We start from the raw sequence: 16936 nt of genomic DNA, 5'->3' as shown, positions 1-16936 counted from the left end.
CCTGAGCTACATCCCAGGCTGCATTTTCTGTAGTCAACTTAATTATAGATCTTGGGGCTAGAGAGAGTGATGGTTTTGCTTCTAGAGGCAATGGCGAGTAGGAGGGTGAGCACGCACCATGCATAGAAAGAAGCGGTGCAGAGTCACAGATGGGAAGCTGCAGCTTGAAGTAATGACAGCACAGCAAGGAAGACTTTTCCATTTTCATTTCAAGAGGGATTTATCGGAGGCTGGAGAGATGGCTGAGTTAGCATGCTTAGGAGCAGTTGCTGCTCTTCAGGGACCCAAGTTTGTTTTTAAGCATCCACATGATGGCTCACAGCTTTCGGCACCAATCATGCATGTGGCATGCATACGTACATGCAGGCAAAATGGATTCTCTTTAAAGGGGGAGGGCACATGGGGTCCTACATTTTTCTTGCCTAGCACTATAGTTGAAAAAAAGGGGGGGATTTTTAAAGAACTCTATCCATGCTCTCAGCAAAGTGCTTCCTGAGTCTGAGGTGCCAGCAGCCCCCATTAGCTTCAGGATGGGAGTCCTGACTTCCAGGGAGGGAGGGGTGCTGAAAGTAGAGTTGCTCCCCAGTGGTCAGTGAGCCAGTGAGCCATGCCTGTATAATGGAGCCTCTCTGAACATCTAATGGGACAGAATGCAGAGTACAGAGAGCTGACCATGTGGCGATCTCTAAAGAGTGTCAAGAAAGGTCAGGGACAGTTCATGTCTCTTCAGCTATGTGTTTGATAATAAGCTGATGTGTGAGAGAGAAACAGACAGGCATTGATGATTGACTACTGGTCTAATGGTAGGTAATCCAATATTTTTCTTTTGATCAATGAGAACATGCTACTTTTTTACTCTAAGTAACTTTAGATTGTTTGAATCAGTATTTTGTGCTAACTCCGAAATTTGATTTCATGATCTTGGTTGGTAATCTGTTTATACTGGTATTTTTATTTCAGAGAACAGGGCTTAGCTGTGTTTGTTTGTACGTCTATTTTTAGGGCGGGAGATTTTTATTTCTTTAGCATTGTTTCTGTTGGTGTGGTGCCTTTTGACAGTCTTCAGCTTGGGTGCTAAAGTATTTATGAGAACTGAGAGGCAGATCCCAGGGAATTTGGGAAGAACACCCCCTAAGCCTTACTGTCTTATTTTTGGGATAATGTTCTTATAATAGATTGGGAGGGAGAGGTTTGTTTTTTGAGATAGGATTTCTTGCCCTGTAGTTCTGGGTGGCCTTGAGCTCACAGTTGTCCTGCCTCAGCCTCCTGAGTGCTGGAATTGCACCTATGCACCACTATGCCTAGTTCACTTTCAAGTGCTGTGGCTGATGGTGTGCGCATTGAGTGAGTAGAAGAAGAGCTGTTGCTGTACTTTACCCTTTCTCTTCTGGGGAGGCGCTCAGGTATAGGGAGCTTTGTGACCTTCCCAGTTCACTCAACACTCACGTTGTGAATTTTAAATACTTTTCTCCTGAAACCAGAGTCCTGTAGAAGTGTCAATCTGGGCAGAAAAGCATGGGGTCAGCCTGGGGTAGCTCATGGTATCATAACATTCTCTAGACAATACAAAGGTCTCCAGGTGATCCCAACGTTCAGGAGGCTGAGGGTCTGGGCCATACAGTAAGACCTTGTCTTCACTAAGTAATAGAGGACAGAACAGCGCCCGACAGAAGTGTGCTATAAAGGATTTTCAGTCACTGAAGTTGGAACAATTGAAATGACAAAATAAATAATAGTAACTTATGTCCATCCTCCCAAAAGTAAATATTCATGAGTCTGTACTGATTTCAACACATATTCGAATAAGTAAATATTAAGAAAAAGGACTTTTTCTTTTTTAAAGAGTACTGGGAACGAAACCTGTTGTCTCCAAGACATGTCCTTAGCCACTGAGCCATATCTCTGGTCCAAGGGGAAGATCTTTGTTAGAGAATAATTGCAGTGCATATTTGTAGAAAAACATGAGATAAATACAAGATAACACTAGAGTGCCCTAATAATAATTGTTTTAAAATAAGTACATTGTTTCACCTGTTCCTTGGGTGCTCTGGTGCTTTTAAGATACCTCAACAGTTCTTGGCTACCTTTCACTTGAGTGGCTACTCCAATTTTAGTGTGGACTAGTAGCTCATTTCAAGGAATGGAATAATGAAGAAGGAAATCCTCACTTTATAAAAGTGGAGAAACTGGACCGATCACTGAGCACTCAAACATCATCTCCCCTTCTGTTGTAGAGTCTGATAAGGAAGAGAAGCCACAAAGGACTGTAGTACCTAAGGAGGTGACACCAGCCTTATGTTCACTGATGAGCAGCTACGGCAGTGTTTCGGCATCCGAGAGTGAACCAGAAGGTAAGGCAGGGTGCCTGCGCCTCGGTGTGGGGTTTGCCTTTGGTTCATGCTGGGCAGTGGCAGCATCCCACGTGCAGTATACTCACTCTCCCATTTCAAGGCCCTTTGTCATACTTTTAGCACCTTTGGTAGACAAATAGCAGTCCCAGCACTCAGGAAGATCAGAAGTTTATGATCATCTTCAGCTAGATACTGAGCCAGTGGCCAGCCTGGGCTACGTGAAGCCGGGTCTCAAAAAGTAATGAAATGAAATAAAATTTAAGTCTGTGTCAAACAGTGCTGTTTATAGTGCACATTTATATAAGTTATCTTACTTGGAATGCTCAGTGGTCCTACACTTGTGCTTACATTAACCTATTGCTTTAGTTTTTATTATTATTGTACATGCGTGCGCATGTGTGTGTTGTACATGCCTGTGGGTCTATGCCCATGGATGAATGTGCAGAGGCCAAAGGTCCATGCTGGGTGTCTTTCTAAACGCCCTCCTTACTTTTTGAGCTAGGATCTCTCACTGAACCCAGAGCTGACCAGTTCAGACAGGCTGGCTGGCCAGTTAGCTTTAGGAAATCCCCGTCTGTTCCACAGCTCATGCCAGCACAGCCAGCTTTTTCCTGAGGGTCAGAGCTCAGGCCCTCAGTTTGGCAGGCGCTTTACGTCCTGAGCCACTTGCCAGCCCTCATCTGTTTGTTGTAGAGTATTGAAGAAATGGAATCCTTTTTAAGAATCTGTCTGAGACGTTAGTGATGCCCAGGAGACATGTTTTACTTTTACAGATGAGTCTCAAATGTATGTGTGGTTTTGTTGGCGATAAGTGCATTCGCCCTCCTACAGCATCCCTTTTAGGGCCGTATACTCGAGCTGTGATAGGCTGTTGATCTGATACGGTATAGTTTTAACCAGGATTTGTATCAGTCATGTAGTGTGTGCTTAGCGAATAAACCAATGTTCCTTAATTGGCAAAACCTAGACCTGTATGGTAATTGTCTGCAGGCTTTTCCTGCGGTGGGAGGGTTTATGTGTTCGTTATGGCGAAGGTGTGTGATCAAAGTAGGAGCTGGGAGGTGAGCGAGAGACCAAGGGCTCATGTGGCATGAGGGGCGTGTGATGTGGCATGAGGGGCGTGGAACTGGATGAAGTCAGCAGTTCTTTGAGATAACCAGTGTTTGTGAACTTAGAGGCTGTAGACGAAACTTGGTGTTGATCCATGTGTTACCTGGGAGCTTTCTGCTATTTATGGGCTGTGGGCTATTCTCATAGTTGTTAAAGCTACTTGGCTTTTGAAATATAAGCTACTCTGGTTTTATCAGAGTATTCCTTAGCAGATGGTTGCCTTTTTTTAATTTTAAGAAAAACAGTATTTATTTCTTACTCTTGTTTCCAGTATACTGATAGGAAGATGGAGTTGTTCTTTAAACACATATTACATTTACTCCTTATCAGCTGTATTTATGACGTGATAAGGAAAACTATTAACAGATTACTGAATCCTATAAAAAGCAGGGTGAACTAATGTTTTCTTCTTTCTCTCTGAAGATGAAACATGTAAGAAATACTTTGCATACTCAGGTCTTTAGTTTGAGGCTGCCACGATTTTTAAGTTGGAAGGAAGAAAAGAAACTAGGAGCCTTTGAAGCCTCACACAATGCTGTGGGGCGTCAGGCTTAGAGAGGGTGAGGTTGTTAACACTAGTGTGTCGGTGTCAGAGAACCTATGTAAAAGCCTAGGTTTGGGGACTTAATAGTAGAAAGAAGCCAGCCAGTCGCATTCCCTGTGTGTCATTTGCTGCCAGGGGAGGGAGGCATAGCTTCTTTTATAGTAGCAGCGGGCATATATATGAGATTCTTAGGTGAATTTATTTTGACTGAAGGTTCCTGCTTCAAGGAGAAAGCCTTTGTTCAGTACTCTTAGCTCTTAAGAAGTATTTTATATAGTTTGAATTCAGCTTCATCAGCCAGCCAGTCGCTACTAGGTGTGTGGCGCTAATTGTCTTCTGGGATGAGTTAAAGGAGGCCCCTCAAGCGGCTCAATCAAGGAGCTTTAACAACCACCAGAATAGCCCATTAATAGCAAAGCTCCCAAGCTACAGACATGGTTAAGGAGTGCAAAGGTGTTGATGGATCTGGGCTGACAGAATTAGGAATGAAGAGGGTTTCGGGTGGCTTGTTCTGCTACTTTTCCTAGCTTTGTACAGCTCCCTTCAGCTGTTTTGTTGTTGTTTCTTTTTTTCCCTCAAACTAGTTCAGCTATGATTACGACCCCAAACTGAGAACTGATTTAAAATGCCACAAACCAAAGAATGATCTTAACTTAAAAGGTAGCATTGCTATAGTTAAAACTGATGGAACTGGTGAACATTAATTACATTAATACATGCCAATTCTGAAAGATGTTTTCTCAAGAAAGAGAAAAATATCAATGGCTCCATGTCCTCTTCCTTAGCAGAAAATTGACTGACTGAGGGTGTAAGCTCTGAGAATTCCGACCTCTGTGTTTCTTGGTTGAGTGATCATACTTGAAGGTTAAGGAATAACATAGAGTGATACTGTGGCTTTTGTTACTGTGTCCATTGTGCTAAACTCTACAGAGGGCTTCAGGGATTCTGAGCTGTACTGTTTTATGGTTGCAGGTCTCTTTCCTCTTTTCCTCATCACTGAAGACTCATCCCTCATGTGCTCCTGGCAAACACTCATACAGTGCTCACTCTGCGCCAGGCCCTGTTCTATGGTTTCCTCAGTTATAACTACCTTGTAACCTAGGTACCACTGTGTTTCCACTGTGTAAGTGAGGGCGTGTACAAAGAGATAAATACCTTGACGGGAAACTCTTTGAGTGATGTTGATTTGAGCCCAACAGCCTGATGCCCAGGTCTGTGCTTGGATTATATGCCCTATAATTCCTTTGAGGTATAGTTTCCGCATTTGGTCCTGTATAAAACTTGAGAATGAAGAGTATCATACCGTATCGATTCATGGTAAATACATATATAGAGTCATGTTTGAGAGGAGGGGTAGAACTGCTATCTTAGACCTTGTGACTTGTTCAGTGTTTATGGTTTTCCTCTTCACTATTGTAATAATGTTGTGGAATCAGCTGTCAGGTATCAGGTGAACCTATGTGGGATAAAATCTACTTGATTTGGTGTAGTGTACTTTTAGCATGTTGATGGGTTTGCTTTTTCTGGCATGTTGCTAGAGTTCATGTGTGCTCATACGGGACACCAGCTGCTCCATGGCCTCCCTTTATTGTAGTGGATTTGATATGAGTTGGGGTGTGTTTCCTTTTTTAAGGATTTCTGCCTTTTTTACTTTTTTTTTTTTTTTAAGAATTCAACAGTGGGGCAGGAGAGATGGCTCAGAGATTACGGGCACTGACTGCTCCTCCAGAGGTCCTGAGTTCATTTCCCAGCAACCACATGGTGGCTCACAACCATCTGTACTAATGCCCTCTTCTGTTGTACATGTGCACATGCAGGCAGAGTACTGTATAAATATTAAAAAAAAAAAAAAAGAATTCAACAGTGAAGCTATCTGAACATAGCATTTTTTAACTTATGAGTTAAATTTCTTTCCTAGACAGAATATTAACTGGGTTCCCTGTTCTTTCTGAGTTGAACTCACTGCTATAAAATTGGTCAATTATAGTATTCCTTCTGCTATCTCTGTCAATCCTGGAAGTTCATGTAATTGTTTTTGTTTTGTGTGGGAGGGGCTGGGGAGGGGGGCTTCATTGTAAAATAAGCTACTAGGTAATCCAAAAAAGAAAAAAGAGTAATCCAGCAGTAATGTCACACAACCTTTATTCCAGCATTTGGGAGGCAATGGCAGGTGGATCTCTGTGAGTTTGAAGCCAGCAAACCAAGTCCAGGACAGCCAGAAGAAAAAAAGTTACTTGATAGCCAGCATTATGTCTGGAAGGGTTATTGTACCTTTTGGTAGTTTTTAATTTTTTTACCTGCTTTTTCTTTTTGTTTGCTTTTTAACATTAGAAACTCCCATCAAGACTGAAGCAGATGTTCTGGCAGAAAACCACCACGTTCTTCATAGCAGCCCTCCCAAGAGTCCAAGACAAAGTGTTAAAACAACTGCCAGAACTGTCTCAAGAGCCAAGTGGGGCAACCAGAGGAATGGTTTCAGAAAGATAACCTTTAAGCGGAAAAAGAGTCGCTACCACCCATTGTTTGAACCAAGAACACGTCACCCATATCTCCTGGAAATGGTGAGTGGCTTTTCTTCATGCCATGGAGATTCGTTTGCGTGATGTCTTACCTCTGTGTTTGTCATAGAGCTAGTGTGGAGTACATGCAGAGCAACTGCAGTTTTCATCACTGCTTACCACCAGTGTAGCGTGACTGTTGACTAGGAAGTATGTGTTGAGGCTAAAAGTTTCACTGGAAGCACAGCTAAATATAATTGCAAGCTGAAGGAAAAGACAGTTATTTTCTGTTTTAAAATATTAAATGGCTACTAAGAGCTGCAGAGAGATGGCTCAGCAGTTTAGCGCACTGGCTGCTCTCCCAAGGACCTGGGTTCAGTTCCCAGCACCGCATGCAGGTTCACAGCTGTGTATGAGTCCTATTCCAGGGTACCCCATCCTTCTTCTGGCTTCACAGGCGCCAGGTGCACATCCGTACATGCAGGCAGAACGCCCACATAAAACAAACTAAATAACTGAGTGAATACATCTGTTTTTAAATGCCTTCGAAAAACCCCAAAATGTCAAGACAAGTCCTGAAGTGGCCTCCTGTATGTCTCATTTCCTACCTGCACAGCCTGCGCTCTTCCCCGGCCATGCCTTTATTTGTGTCTGTCTTAGGCTGTGTGGCTTTAGCAGCATTGTTATTCAAACATTTACTAAGCGCTTGAAGCTGGAAGAAAGGGAGCAGTGTGTCTTGCTTCCGAGTAATGGGAATGATGCTGTTCAGAGGTAAAATCTTCTCGTGTCTAAGAGAAGCAGTGTTAATGTAGCCGGGAAGTGTCTTACCTCGTCATATGAAGACTTATGCTGTAGCCTGTGGGGTCACATGCACACAGTTCGACTTACTAAATTGCATCTAGAATATGCTCTCTGGTGTGATGATTACTAGATACACCAGATGTTTATCTGGTGCTAAGTCAAAGGTCACTGTATAATAGCTGTATAATAGACGCCAGAAAGACATGCAAATGGAATCAAACCCTTATTTACCACATATAGACTTGGATTTGGGGCATCCTCCTTGTGACCTCTTACTGGCTTTAAAAACAAGATGATCTTGTAAGCTGCCATGGAATTCCTGTGCTGAAGTGGTGCTCTTGTCCCAAGGAACCGAATGTGCGGCGAGTGCCCGCACCCAGTGAGAGAATGGCAGGACTTTCAGAGGAAGATCAAGACTTTTAAATCTGTTTTCCTGCTCTTTGCTCTCTGTCTCTAGAGAGGAGCCAGATGTGAGCATTGTGCTGTTAGAGAGAACAGCCATCTCACTGTACATGAAGTGGACAGGGCAGTGTGTCTGTATTGTGTTCTGACAAATCTGTCTGTCTTAGGATTCTGTGCCCCCTCTTTTAGGAGGGGACACTTGTATTTTAAGTTGGGCTTCTTGGGCATTTTTTTTTTTTAACTAACTAATGTTTTTCATTTATATTTTAGCTTCTAGCTCCAGACATTCGACATGAAAGAAATGTGATTTTGCAGTGTGTTCGATACATCATCAAAAAAGACTTTTTTGGACTTAACACTAATTCTGTGAAAGCTGAAGATGTGTCGACGCCGCCTGTTTCCGCAAGTGTTAGTGAAGCAGGTGAGAGCACAGGGAAAACCAACAACCTCTAAAGACCCGGTCAGTTATTAAACCGTAAGACAAACAGCATGTTATGCTGGATTTTAAGTCTGTCCTTTGGCTTTATGCAAATAAATGCACAGCTGGTCTTTTTAAAGAATGTGTCTGTGTTATTGGGGTGGGGGTCACCGAGCAGGCTTGTTAAGCTTTCCACTGGTGACCTTTTTCTGCCCAAGGAATCTCTATGTGACCCCGGACTTAAATAAGTATACAAGACAGGTATAAAAATGAAACTTTATTGGTAGCCATAAAGGACATTTAAAAAAAAATAGTTCTTTGGTGTGCATATAATTTCATCATTCATTAAAGAGAAGCATATTCAAATACCAGCGAGGTTGATGCATCTGTCTGTCTTGTGTAAGAATTGTGTCTTGGCTGAGTGTTTGTTGCTGCAGGATGTAGAGCTTCTTCAGCATTTTCCGGAGTTGGTTGATATTTTGATCCTGTAATGTTAATGCTGAGACGCTGCTTTGCATAAATATGTAGTACAAAATGGCAGAAGTATGCAGAGTGCCATTTCAGAAATTGTTGGAAATTCTGTCTTAATCTCAAGCCAAAAATCCATGTACGGTGTTTTTTTGTTTTTGTTTTGTTTTGTTTTTTAATGAAGCTCAAGTCAGCAATGCAAACAGCAGTTTTTAAAAATCAAATACCTAGTGGAGGCTCAATTTTCTTAACAAATATATTTTATTACGAACTTATTAACCTAGAGTACCTCACTTATAACCTGACTAACCTAAACAATAGGGAAAGAAGATTAAAGAATACAATAACGAAACCGTAAGGATATCAGTGCGAGGAACAATTCTCCTGGAAATCAACAGGATTTCTTCTGCTGGAACCTGGAGCAACCAGAACCCGGAACCTCAGTCGGAGCCAGGAGCCCCGAAACCTTGTCTAGAGCAGTTCTCTCTAGGAGCGTCTCAAAGTGGAGCGATGAACAGCCAAAGATATCCCAAGTCTCCAAAGGCCCTGCCTCCAGTTCTGGGCTCATTTATATATCTCCTTCCAGAGTCTGTTTAGGGGATCTTTACAGCTGGCAACAATCAAGCTCCCGCATGAGGTGGTTTGCCTTCTAGTGGATTAACATCACCTGTTCTCTCACAAGACCTTCCCCATCCCACACTTGGGATCATAACAAAAACAGATTTATCTTGCCTTCAACCTACCACGCAATCTAATGATATACTAACTTGATACAGGCATGTGAGGCATAACAATAGAAAAATATTAAATGTCTTTGTTTTCTGTAACTGAATCATAAGAGCAGAAAACTGTATGCATAGTAAGAAACACTGCCGTTCACAAGCCCACAGCTGGCATCTGAGCTGAGGTTTGTTGCTGTGGTATGACAGTGGGCACAGTGCAAAGCGTGTGTGTTCAGAATTAAAACCATAGCCAAGTCACATGATGCAGCACTGGCGTGTACAGCCAGAAACACTGTGGATTCCCCACATGTTGAATTTTTAATTGATTGGTGGTCACTGGGCGTGTGTTGCTTTCCCTGTTGCCACACTCATTGGTGCACAGTGGAAGGAGCATTTGCTGGGAGAACCTTCCCTTTCTATGTTTTTCCAAATTGCTGTCATGTAAGTAAGGAAGGCTGTGGCTGGTTAATTAAGAATTGAGGATACTGGGTAGTATCAGGGGACACTTTTTTAAATGTTTAATTTAGCTGGACACATTTAGGTGGGGAGAGAGAGAGTTGTGGTTTAACAGGGGCAAGAGGCAAGTATTCTACAGACGTTGTTAGAAGGGCTCTGTGAGTAGAGCACTTGCCACACAAGCTCGAGATCTTGCCTCCTGTGAAATCAGGAATTAGTCTATCCCTGAGCTACAGCCATTACAGCCATTATATTAGCTTTCTACTTTTTTTAAATTACTATTTTTTTTTTTTACTTTATGTGCATAGGTGTTTACTTTGCATATCTGTGCACCATGTGTGTGCTCAGTGTCTGAAGATCAGAAGTGGTCCTCAGATATCCTGAAGTTACAGACAGTTGTAAGCCACTATGTTGGTGCTGAGAATTGAACCCAGGTCCTCTGGAAGAGAGCAGCCAGTGGTCTTAACTGCTAGGCCATTTTTCCAGCTTCCACTTTTACCTTTGACGGGTAGCTAAAAGACGCTAGAATTCTCAAAACAAAACAAAAAACCTGTCTGTTATAACTGATAATTTGTCTGTCTGACATTGGATTATTGAAGTTTGTGGATCTTACTTACCTGAAGACAGAAGGAGCAACTCCTTTATGTTGGTCCTGGCCAATTTAGAATGCCTGACTTGCAGCACTAGTGACATCACAGATCCCAGATAAAGATTCAGGGTCACAGCTGGGCTGTGGTGGCACACACCTCTAATCCCAGCACTCTGAGTTTCAGGCTAGCCTGGTCTACAGAATCCAGGCTGGCCGAGGATATACAGGGAAAGCTTGTCTCAAAAAACCAAAAAATTAAAAAAATAAAAGATTGAGGATCACTGAGTTTCCCAGCCTGTTCACCCCATTTTTCCAGCTAACTTTACCTTACTTTGGAAAACTGATCTGCCCAGTTCAGCTTAGTAATTGTGCTGAATGCTTACCTGTGTGCCCCACTGTGCTAGTGGTACAGGCCTTCCCTGACTTCAAAACCTGCTTAACTCTTACATGTTCAGTGAAGTGCTTCTCAACCCAGCTCATCTTCCTAGGAAGAAGCAACTCATGTTACAAACCATGTTAACCCCTACAGTACCACGACTCAGCAGTTTACCCAGTTAGCATGCTAATTCCTCAGGTTTAGAGTTTATAAAGGGATTCACAGATGCCTGCACTACTGTCTGGATCACCGTATTTCAAAGGATAGCAACAACTACTGTGAAACTGGATAGGAATCGTCTTACCTTCACCATTCTAATTTTCTCCTCCCTCCCTCTCTCTCTCCCTCTCTCCCTCTCTTCCTTCCTTCCTAAAATAGGGCCTCACTGTGTAGCCTTGTCTAGCCTGGAACTCACAGATGTGCTGTCTGCCTCCCGAGTATGTGCTGTAAGGTGTGTGCTGCACGCTCAGCTCACTTGTGTTTTGTAATAGATGTGTTTAAGACTAAAACCACTCTGCTGAGTTGTGACTTGGCTGTATCTGACAGGCTTTCAAAGCAGAGTGCTGTCTGTTCCGCTGGGATTACAGACTGCTTACCTTGTGTGTCTGTGTCCGTGTGTGGGGTGGACGTATGTGAGCATGTGTGTGTGTGTGATTGTGAGCATTTGGGGGTCAGCTGCCCTGCTCTATCACTATCCTGACATATTCCCTTGAGAGAGGGTCTAGGCTGAGCCTGGAGCCAACCTAGTGGCCAGTAATCCTCAGGGACCCTCCTGTCTGCTTCACTGCTGCACTGGTTTTTACAGGCATGAATGTCCACACAGTGTTTTATGCACATTGTGGGGATTTGAACTCGAGTCTTAATCTTGTACAGTAAGCACTCTGACCCCACTGATCCACCTCTCCTGCCCAGTTGCCTTATCTTTAACAAGAGCTATTTATTTAAAAGAAGTATGTTTAAAACTTACAAATGGGTAGAATATAGCCTGTTTTTTTTTCTTGTGAAGTACACGTTAAATATTTGTATATATTTGAGTTTTGCCAGTTTCTGGATACAGGGTTTTGGTGTTTTGCTTGCTAATTATTCAAACTTAAGTCTATAATTGAGCTCATTTAATCCATTGATTTCTGAGAGCGCTGTCTGATGTGGAAATTTTTACCTTTTATATCTGAAACACTCTTCTTTGTCATCAGCATCTTTAGTACTTCTTAGCCCTTTTTCCCACTTAATGTAATAAAACAATTTTTTTAACCTTTTTATTTAAGTGCATGTGAGTGTATGCCATGTGTGCAGAGGCCAGTAGAAGCTGCTGGGTCCCTGGAGTTGGAGTTCCAGGTGGCTGTGAGCTGCCTGACTGGGGTGCTGGGAACAAAACTTGGGTCCTTGGGAAGAACAGCAAGCGCTCATAACTGCTGAGCCGGCTCTGCGGCCTTCAAACAGCTTGACGAGCCTGGGGAATTCCATCTGCTTGCATCAATTGTAATCCTTGAAATGTTTAAATTATTATGCTTGCCTGTTTGTCTTTCCCTTTGTTCTTTGGCTGCACTTAACCTACTTCAGCCACTGGGGCTTGCCCATGGCACTTAAAGCCCACACATGGCTCCCACACATGCGGGCTTAACAGCCTGGTTAGATGCATGTAGACTCTCCTGCCACCTTAGCAGCCTGGTTAGATGCATGTAGGCTCTCATGCCACCTTCCCATAGCCGTCACCACAGAAAGCAGCTGGAAGTCGGTGGTGAGCTTCAGTCACCTTGGCTGCATGTGTCTGTGTGTGCAGCTTTCTGTGGGCCTGAACCCCGGGTTGTGAGGGCTGCTTCATTTGAGGTGCCAAAGGGTATCGTTTTTGCCAGTTCTTCTGGCCCTTGTGTCCATGTGGGATACCCAACCACAGCCGTGACCGTGGCAGTGACTGTGGGGCACTTGCAGCTTGCTACGGATTTAAGGCTTCTAGTGCTCCGGAAGAAGCCCTTGTCTTTTTCAAAGCCATAGTTAAGTACATCTGCAGCTCCGTTCTGGGTCCTGTTCTGCTTCCTGGAAGGGTTTCCTGCAGGCCTTGTGCGAGGTTGAGAGGAGGCCCTCACTCACCACAGTAGCCAGCATTTTGATTCCAGCAGTTTCTTAGATTGATTTAGTATTGTTTCTGGTTTTTCTTTCTTTTCTCCCTCCTCCCCCCACCCCCACCCCTCTCTTTCTTTTTGGTTTTTCAAGACAAGATTTCTTTCTGTGTAGCCTTGGCTGTCCTGGAACTCACTTTGTAGACCAGGCTGGCTTCTAACTCACAGAGATCCTCCTGCCTTTGCCTCCCGAGTGTTGGGATTAAAGGCGTGTGCCACCAGGCTTGGTGCTTTTTCTGATTTTTATCGTTGATTCGGATAGATGTTGTTATGACTTTTATTTTCCTTTGTCTTTTGCTTTTTTGATAAGAGTATCTTGTAGTCCTGGCTGGCATCAGACTCCCTGTGTGGCTGAGTCAGGTCCAGAATTCCTGGTCCTCTTGCTAACACCGTCTAAGTGCTGGACTACAGTTTGCACTTATTCTGTTCGATCCCCTGGCTCACCCCTGGCTGTCTTCGTGAGACTCAGTTGCCACATCCATTCATCCGTCTACCTCACTTTTTCATTTCCCTCTCCTGACCTCTTCTGATATACTCCTGAGATTTTTAGGTTCAGATTAATCTGTTACTTTGTTTGTTTGAGACAAGGTTTCTCTGTGTAGCCCTGGCCGTTGTAGAACTCGCTATGTAGACCAGGCTGGCCTTGAACTCGGAGATCTGCCTGCCTCTGCTTCCCAAGTTATGGGACTAAAAGTATACACCACCAGACTTTGCAATCTCGTACCTTTTCTGTGTTATAATTTGCATTATAGACAGGGTTTCTCTTCCTGCTCCCACGCACTGCTCGGCTTTGAGGAGAAGTTAGGGCTTTCCCTGCCTTCTGCCGTCTTGCTGGCTGTTCCAGCATGGCCAGACTAGTCTAGGATGGCACTTTTTCTGTTTCTTGTCAGTCTGCTCAGCTTTGCGGTGGTTTTTAACTGTCATGCTAGATTGTAGGGTCACACTCCCAGAGCTAGGGACTGTAAATTCTGTTTTGGAGAGTTAGGGGGCTAAGTGTGGGGGATGTCAATCCTGAGAAGTGAGAGGTTCTCAAAACTGCTGGGATTCCTAAAGCACCCAGTGTTTAGACCTTTAAGTTAGGAAGTTTGCCAGGTGGTGGTAGAGCATGCCCTTAATACTGGCAGAGACAGGCAGAGTACTGTGAGTTTGAGGCCAGCCTGGTCTACAGAGTGAGTTCCTGAACAACCAGGGCTAAAACAGAGAAACCCTGTCTCAGGGGGAAAAAACTGGGGGCTTTTGTCTTGCTTTGCTTTTGTTAAATGAGGTATTGCTGTATAGCCTAGGCTGGTAGCTGGGAACTCTGCATCTCACATGCTGGGATTCCACACATTCAGTGCCCACACAGCTATACTACACTGCACTCCTGTCTAACTCCAATCCCAGGTAGTGTGACACCTTTTTCTGGCCTCCTTTGGCACGTGCGCACACAACACACACACACACACACACACACACACACACACACACACACACGCATGCGTGCAAGCAGAACATTCATACACATAAAATAAAAAATAGCACATCTTTTAAAAAAAAGGGGGGGGTGAAAGAGAGATGGCGTGGCTGTTAAGAGCACTACTTGCTCTTCCAGAGGACCTGGATGCAGGTCCCAGCACCTACATGACAAGCTTACAACTTTTGTAACTCCAGTTCCAGGGGACCTGACATGTCCTTTCTGTCTCCAAGGACACCAGGCATGCAAATGGAGCACAGACACACATGCAGCCAACACCTATACACGTAAAAAGCAAAAAGTAGGTTAAGAGGGGAAAGCCAGGGGTGGGTATAGCTCAGTGGCACAATCTTACCTAGCTGGATATTTTTCTGTATGTGTGTGTGTGTGGCTGGTGCATGTGTGTGTGCATGCTTGTGGAGGCCTGGGCTTGGGGTCAGCTGAGTTCCTCAGTCACTCTCCTCTTTATTCACTGAGACTGAACCTGGTGCTGGCAGACTCAGCCTGCCCCAGGGATTTTCCCAAGAGCTGGGGTTACAGGAGCCAAGGCCAGGTTTTTTATACAGACGCTGAGGACTGAACTCTGGTTCTTACACTTGTGGGGCAGGTTTTTTTTCTACCTGAATTGCTCCAATGCCCAAACTACACACAGGAAGAAACCCAAGTGGGCAAGGTGAAGATGCCAAACAGGCGAATAGATGGTGGCTCTTGCCAGATAGGGAACCCAGACTGTCTACCAAATGGTTGCCAAACTCCACCAGGCCCATCCAAAACTGCTGAGTTACTCAGGCCCAGATAGTACCTCCCTCAGTTAGACAGTTAAAGACACTGTGTCCAAACCACATGTGCACGGGTGAACCCCATAGGAGGAAGAAAAGCTCTAGAAGGAATCCATGCCCAAGAAGGGACCCTCAGAGGACAATGGGAAGTGGTTTTGATCTTTGCCAGGTGTGGTTCTGACAGGGTAACCAAGGTATGGAGAGGGTCTGCTGCCCTGCTTCCTGAGGCCTCTGGGGAATCCTGTTGTGATGGCCTTTCCAGTGGACAGTGGCTACCTCATCCTTCCCCGCTGTCTGTGGCTTACCCCTCTGAAGCTCTCTCATATTCCTAAACCCTGCTACCGGTGACTGCTCAGGTCAATCTTTTTGTTCTGTTTTTCTCCACACAGTCATGGGTATTTTAAACCTCATGAGTAATCACCGATAATCAGGACATATTTGTACCCTCAAACGCTTCTAACTTTACAGAGATAAAACCCACCGTTCTCAGGTATAAGTGTTTGTTAGTTTTCATAGATCCCGTCTCCGGATGGGTGGAAGTCTGTCCTACCTGAAAGAAGACAGCCTCAGTGCCAAGAAAATCCTCCAGAGTTGATTCCTGGCTTTGGACTGCCCTTCTCCCTGGGGTCCAACAACAGTCAGGCCTTCACGGTCAAAGTCTCCCCAAATCTGACAAAGGTCCTTAATGTTGACTGGAAACTCCATTGTGCCCATAGGCCACAAAGCTCAAGACAGAGAGAAAGGATAACTGGCACCCTGAAGGAAACTCTAAATACGCCCTTGAGACTGGAGAAAATTGGACCAACCTCCTGCCATTTACATTCCTAGGGGCCAGGTTCACCCCATATCAGGAAGGTTTCGTCTCATTTGAAATCATGTTTGGGAGACCTTCCTTCTCCCTAAGCTGAGAAGTGTTCACTAGGTGGTGATTACTAACCATTTCCTTCTCAAGTAGGGAAGGCTTGCAGGCTCCGCAACTGACCCAGTGGACTGTTCATCAGATGGTTGGAGAGGCTGCCCACAAGGTCCAGCCCAGCGGCCTTATGTGGGCACAGAAGACCCTGACCCAGAGCCTGGAGCCAGCCTGGAGAGAGGCCTACACTCTGTTCCACTGCAGTGAAGGTCTTCAGTGTCACCCCATGGCTCCACCACACCTAAGCTGGAGGAGGCTGCAGAGGACAATGATAGATGGGTCGTCACCAGCTCCTCTGACCACCTAAAGATAAAACTAACATGGACTCTGTAACTATGAATGTCCTTTGAGGGGGGGCAGACTCCCCATGGGAAAGGCTACTAATCCGCATAAGCCAACCAGTCAGACGTAATCAGAGAAAGTTGTCAGAAATGACCTTAATATTAAAGAGATGCCAAGATCCTGACAACTGGTGCCAACCCTTATTCCGCCCTGCTTCCCCCTAACTACTTATGACCATTGCTGCACCGTCGATCCCATTGCTCCTAGCCCTCACTATAGGGCCCTGCTTGTTGAACTGTATGTAAAGCAGAGAGTAAATTCTGTTCCATTGTTGGTGCTGAGGGGATGACATAGCCCCTGCTTCAAGGTGAGTCCATGATTCGATTCATATCCATAGAACCAGAGGAGGATGTAACGGCCATTAGCACAGCTGAGCCCTGTTAGAGGCGCCATTCTGACCTTAAAACTCAGAAGCCAGGCGGATCTCTGTGAGTTTGAGACCAGCCAGGGATACAGAGGAACCCTGTCCCAAAAAGAAAAACAAAACAAAACAAAACAAAAAAACAGAAGAGAGGTGCCAACACCTCCCAAAATGGGAGCAAATACCTAGCCATAGTTGCAGGAAAGTCCCTGAATGTACAAACGTTGCTCCTGTGG

At 44.5% G+C, this 16936-nt stretch overlaps 1 protein-coding gene across 4 annotated transcripts in view; it reads left to right on the top strand.

Moving 5' to 3' along the window:
* The window catches only part of NUFIP1 (nuclear FMR1 interacting protein 1), a 38242-nt gene extending 21776 nt beyond the window's left edge, over positions 1-16466 (top strand). Inside the window, exons 8-11 of one of the 4 annotated variants that reach the window (XM_084766971.1) lie at positions 2235-2351; positions 6337-6566; positions 7977-8127; positions 16040-16466. In XM_084766971.1, the coding sequence (XP_084623097.1) occupies positions 2235-2351; positions 6337-6566; positions 7977-8127; positions 16040-16065 (524 nt within the window). In that variant the 3' untranslated portion in view covers positions 16066-16466. Of the gene's footprint in view, positions 1-2234; positions 2352-6336; positions 6567-7976; positions 8267-8913; positions 9413-16036 lie in introns of those variants that run through there. The other 3 variants (XM_084766970.1, XM_084766972.1, XM_084766969.1) reach the window with 3 other exon arrangements.
* The last annotated feature ends 470 nt before the right edge of the window (positions 16467-16936 follow it).

This window comes from Acomys minous (genome assembly GCF_964271855.1).
Source record: "Acomys minous genome assembly, chromosome: 18".
In the NCBI taxonomy this organism is placed as follows: domain Eukaryota; kingdom Metazoa; phylum Chordata; class Mammalia; order Rodentia; family Muridae; genus Acomys; species Acomys minous.
This window is presented reverse-complemented; position numbering and strand designations above follow the sequence as displayed.